This window comes from Anguilla anguilla, chromosome 3 (genome assembly GCF_013347855.1).
Source record: "Anguilla anguilla isolate fAngAng1 chromosome 3, fAngAng1.pri, whole genome shotgun sequence".
Classification (NCBI taxonomy): domain Eukaryota; kingdom Metazoa; phylum Chordata; class Actinopteri; order Anguilliformes; family Anguillidae; genus Anguilla; species Anguilla anguilla.
In genome coordinates this window covers 10,180,883-10,186,274 of record NC_049203.1, presented here as the reverse complement: position 1 = coordinate 10,186,274, position 5,392 = coordinate 10,180,883, and the positions used below count along the sequence as shown (strand labels likewise).

General features: G+C 41.5%; 1 protein-coding gene across 3 annotated transcripts in view; it reads left to right on the top strand.

Moving 5' to 3' along the window:
- The window catches only part of LOC118222692 (protocadherin alpha-C2-like), a 35,699-nt gene extending 32,439 nt beyond the window's left edge, over window positions 1-3,260 (top strand). For all 3 annotated transcript variants that reach the window (XM_035408461.1, XM_035408463.1, XM_035408462.1), the window contains exon 2: window positions 7-3,260. In XM_035408461.1, the coding sequence (XP_035264352.1) occupies window positions 7-36 (30 nt within the window). In that variant the 3' untranslated portion in view covers window positions 37-3,260. The remainder of the gene's footprint in view (window positions 1-6) is intronic.
- The last annotated feature ends 2,132 nt before the right edge of the window (window positions 3,261-5,392 follow it).

Here is a 5,392-nt window from a genome sequence, read left to right as displayed (position 1 = left end):
TCACAGGCATCCACCACCAGCGGCAGCTCTGCTTGAGCCCACAACCCCACCCCCCTCTGTGCCCCCCCCCCCCCTTTCCCCACCAGAGGCAACAGAAGGACTCCATCAGCTGTGACCACCTGCAACTGAACCCCCCTCCCCCACCTTAAAAGAGGAATACGCCCCCCTCTCCCATTATCTCATATCCCATAACCCTCTGCAAACTTGTAATGGACTGGCATCTGAGACATCTACATCGATCACGCATGACCTTGCATGGCTGTAGTAACAGAATGAACTTTTAAAATGGAAAAGTAAGGGGGGATAGCGCATTATTATACCAACGTAATTATCCTGCTCAGTGAGCATTTCTGTGGAAAGATTAATGCAGTCAATGAGATGGATGTAGCAAAGAGGAGGTGACCCTCTTTAAGACTGCAGCTCTCCTCAAAAACGTGCTCTTCCTCCGTGGGACTAAAACATCGTAAGCATTTAAAAACATAACGGGACAAAAGGGAAATAATGCTTTTCTTACTCCGTAGGTTTACTTTCATTGTGGTTAGTGTTTGAGTGTAGCATGCTTTTTTTTACATAAACACATCAAAATAAGTCTCATTTTAAAAGGTATTTCGGAGTGAATATTAACTGTAAGTATAAAATGTTGGCTCCTTGATATCAGTGAGCTTTTGTGTGCTGTGTGAAGGTTTTCAAGTGGTGGCTTGTGATCACTGATGGTTTGGTCAGCCACAGGAAAACACGTTAACACAAACACACACAGACTCAAACTGCAGGGAGTCAACATGTTTAGCACTCAGTTAGTGATCAGGACTTTTAATTTAAAACCAGAGCAAATAACAAGTACTGTGAGTACCTGATTTCAGTAACTTTAAACTAATGACGTATTATAGATATGTTGTTTGATTATGGTACTAAATGTTTAAAATGATTGTGTAATTTGAAACAGAAACAAAACAATACGTGTATTTGTGCAGTGAAGTTGATGCCAACCAATTTTAATATTTACATTGTTTATTTTATAAAAATGTACACCTGAGGACAATGTCATTTTTACTCTAAATGCTGATTTTTCTTGCTTGAACTGTAATCTGTGCTTTGTGTGAAGTATTATATTGGTGGTGCAAAGTGTGGTCATTCTGCATTTTATATACAGTTTGATATTGTTTGTTTATTGTCTGTTGATTCAGGATGGTTTTTCAGACTACTCGGCACGTTGTAACTGTACTTATTTTTGAGTATTTGTTGGTATAAGGAGCTGTTTTCTGTCTCAGGGCACGCCCTTTACATGCCTGGAAAAGGGATTGAAGGATGGGGGGAGGAGGAGGAGGAGTGAGAGGCCCAGAAAAGGGACTGAGTGGTTCTGTCCAGTTAATCTCTGCTGAGGCAGCACACATGGCGGATTGCAAAATGGAACAAAGATATGTGACCCCTCTCCACATTCTTCTCTAAGGCCGTGCATGAAGCTGGTCCTCTGTTTCTTTGGCAGTGCAGTGGAGTTAGAAGGCTGCTGCAGCCTTACAGGAATGTGATAAGTGTTGTGCAATTTCTGGGCCCTGGCTTCTGACTGACCCTCCGGATCAGAGTTGCAGGAGAGCTGGCGGGCTCACAATAAACATTTCATGGGTATTATTCAGAACCGTTTCACTGGAGAGGGTCCTGGTGATATTCTCATATATTAACAAATAAATGTGTGTGCGTGTGCGTGTGCGTGTACGTGTGTGTGTGTGTGTGTGTGTGTGTGTGTATAAAAAAACAACATTCACGGCTGGAATTTGCTATGGTGGTGAAACACAAAGGGGCCACAATGCCTCTTATCTAAAGCACAATTATTATAAGCATAAAAATCCTTCCTTTTATATTTGCAAATGGGACACTGATGCTTTATTATGAACCAAAATAGTCCCCATTATTGAGGGTGTTGTCTTTATTGATATTTTTATAGATCTTCATTTCTAATTGATGCGTGAAAACATTTAAACTGCAGACACAGGTGGGAAGAGGGGTCCCTAGTAGTAGCAGCCTTGAGTGAAGCCATGTGATCCTCTCACACGCATGCCCTCCCCATCTGTGAAGAGACAGGTCAGGCTTTCTGTTCCTCTTAATTGCGGGCCTCCCAGCTGTTATCAAGGGCTTGCTCTGAGACAGAACTGAACCACTCCCGCTCTTGGTGTCTAAGTGAGAAACTGGCTGGTTGACTCTCGGCTGTGTGATCTATTCCACAACATCACAGGCTAATCGGGTGAATTCTGCGATAAGTCAAACAGCAGTCCGCACATTGCAAGGCTCCCATTCAGTAATTTAACGCACCCAAAATATTTTGGTGCATTAAATTATTGAATGGCAAGCCTTGCAGTGTGCGGACTGCTGTTTGACTTGTCGTAACTTTCATTGCTGTTCTGTCCAGCACCTGCCCTAACTACAGGTGCGCATACCCCTACCACTCTCGTTTACAGGGTAGTCAGGGGGCGTTACCACCAGCCATACCCAGGTTTAATGGGAGTGACAGTCCCCAAATCAGAGGCTTACAGATGACTATCATTGGCCTGTAAAACCATTAACCCTGAGATCCAGCAGTATTTCAGTTAATCTATAAAGCAATGCAGAAAACATATGAGATGTAAATGGCCAAATGGATTACCCCTTTGGAGAATTTGTTACTCTTAGGTGGGGGTTCCACGTGGGGAGGGGGGGGGGGGGGTGGCTTTGTAAAATTGTGCTGTAATTTTTCAGAATATCAGAATATCCAAAATCACTCGTGGAGCCCCTACCATTATGTGAATGATATGTGCTGTCTGACAGACGTATATATACATATTGTGTACTTTTATTAATATATCTGGCTAAATTACATGCCTGTTATATTGGCATACATTTGTATTTACATTTTTTTAAATATGTAAACCTGATTGTGTGTATTTTCGTTGCTCCTTAAAAAGGCATAGCCCTTCAAGTGGTGGAGCACTGCTTTGTGCCATGGGGTAATGTCCACATCGCCCCTATGTTTGATATGATTGGATCAGTGTTTGATGATGTGGCTGCTGGGTAAGTGCTGTTGATGCTGTTGATGGATTTCCTGTTCCTGCTCTCTGCAGCATCTGCTGCAGGGCCCTGCTGGGCCGCAAAGACAGGTGTGGGAAAAACAGCCGGCCAGAACCAGGCTGGGATGCCCCTTGTGCTTTCTTTTCATAATTGGTGTTATTGTTATTGATTACTGTTATGCTTTGCTTATAAATACTGACGTGTGAATAAACGCCTTAAATTGAGTGCCTCTCCTGTCTATTTTTGTGGTCGACTCAAAGGAGCTAAAGGAGGAATCTGTGCCTCTGCTGGTGACCCACTTCCTCACGCCCACGCAGACCCAGGCAATGGCTCAGAGGGAGGGGAGCACAGAAACAGAGAATATACTGTGGGTTTGAGGGGAGGGGGCAGGCATTCAGACATATAGTGTCTGTACTGCACTGCACCATACTGTAGTACTGTAAACTGATTCCACCAGCCAGAGTGACTGACAAGACCATGCTTTTCCGCACCTAGTCCACACGGGAGCTTTCTGCTCACTTAGATTGCCTGAGTTTATTATTGTGCTTTTGGAATAAAGGAAGAAAGTAATCTGAATTGTAAAACGCAGTGATCATATCTATGGTTTTATAATTATGCTATATTCTTAAATAGTCCTTGGAGTAACCATGAAGGGAATGAGCAAGCATTATACAAACAAAACAGCCTATGCGAATATTTCATTGAGAATATTCATACACATATTCATGTATATTTAACGTTAGATGATACGTGAATGAGAATGTGATTGTTCTAAGTGATTATAAGTAACATCGTCGGGGGCGGGTTATGCTACGGCGGCGCACTGAACCATGCACTAGAAAAAATGGCGTTTTTGTTTCCGCCATTTCCACAAGCGTCTCAGTATCACATGCGACTCTCTGAATGGAAGATTCAGTACGATGGGCAGAGACCGGCCTCGCAGGGTTCCGTTGCCATGGAAACGTGCTGCTCACGGTACGTGCAAGCAGCTGTGAGCTGGATGTACTGTTCTGACTTCTGCATCCGGGACAGAGGGCTTGGTCATCCGCTTCGCATGGACGCATTTGTGAGGTGCGTAAAAACAAAAATAAACCCTTGCTGTTCAAATTAAAAGTATAATAATTTAACGATCACCCACCATAAGCATAATATATTAATTAAACTCACCGGATTCAAGAAAATACAGGAATCTGGACGTGCAAAAGAAAAAACCATTAAAATATTAAATATTACTCTTACCTCTCTATTGCATAGCATAACATTAGATTACAAGTCATTAAACATATTACGTTTCTTAGCAAAACAGTTCGTTTTATTTTTAAATACACAATGGGTCTATATAAATCAACTTACGAATAATTAAATATTATTCTGCCTAATTTAAAACATGTCTTCAGATTGTAAGAGGAAGTAATTCTGAATATGAATATCCAGAAAAAAGTTTGCTAATGTCGCCTAATCTTTTCCCCCCGTTTCGTAAAGTATGTGTTATGGACTAATCTGGAATATGTACCTAATTTTGGATTCAGTGATTGTGGTATTAGGTAATAACAGTATTTGTACATATTTACATATTTAAGTAATTTACACGCGCGCACACACACACACACACACACACACACAATCTGAACTAAATAGCTACGGAGGTCTGTGGTAGCCTATTTATTGACGGCCCACCATAGCAGACGATAGCGTACAATGTAAGGCCATACAATTTACTGGAGTACATTCTGAATGACAGGAATTTTTAAGGTCTTCTTTTCGTGAGAAGTTCATGTAATTTCTAAATTAATCCCGCTGTTTGAAGACAGTTTGTCTGCATTGTGTCGCGAGTCGTCATAATGCTTTTCTGTTTGGTCATAGAAGCACAATACGTCATAATAGCCTTATAAGACAGTCAGTTAAATGTCAGTCAATAGCCTGCCTATTCAATGACAAAGAGGACGAGTGCCCCTTTGTAAATCCAAATGTTTATATTCACCAATGATCATAGGGGGTCGCTGTTCACTAGCGTAACAGACTTAACTTGGCCGTAGGTTTGCTGCATAAATTAACTTCAGGCTCTGGAGCTCTGATCATAGACATGCATATTAACTAGACAGAATCCGCCTTCAGCTCCTAAACTTGTGAAGTTCCGGAAGTAAGGCTGTAGGCCTACTGTGCGTGTTGAGGGCAAAACATTGATGCTCCTATTAAAGTGAATGGGAAATATCAGACTTTCCAAGGCAAAATAAAACGTATTCGATGGTATTTTGAAACTCGATTGACGACCGTTACGTTTCATATGAAAAGCAGATTGAAAAATATGCATTATGTAATAAAATATCCACATTTTAATGAATATTTAACCAAGACT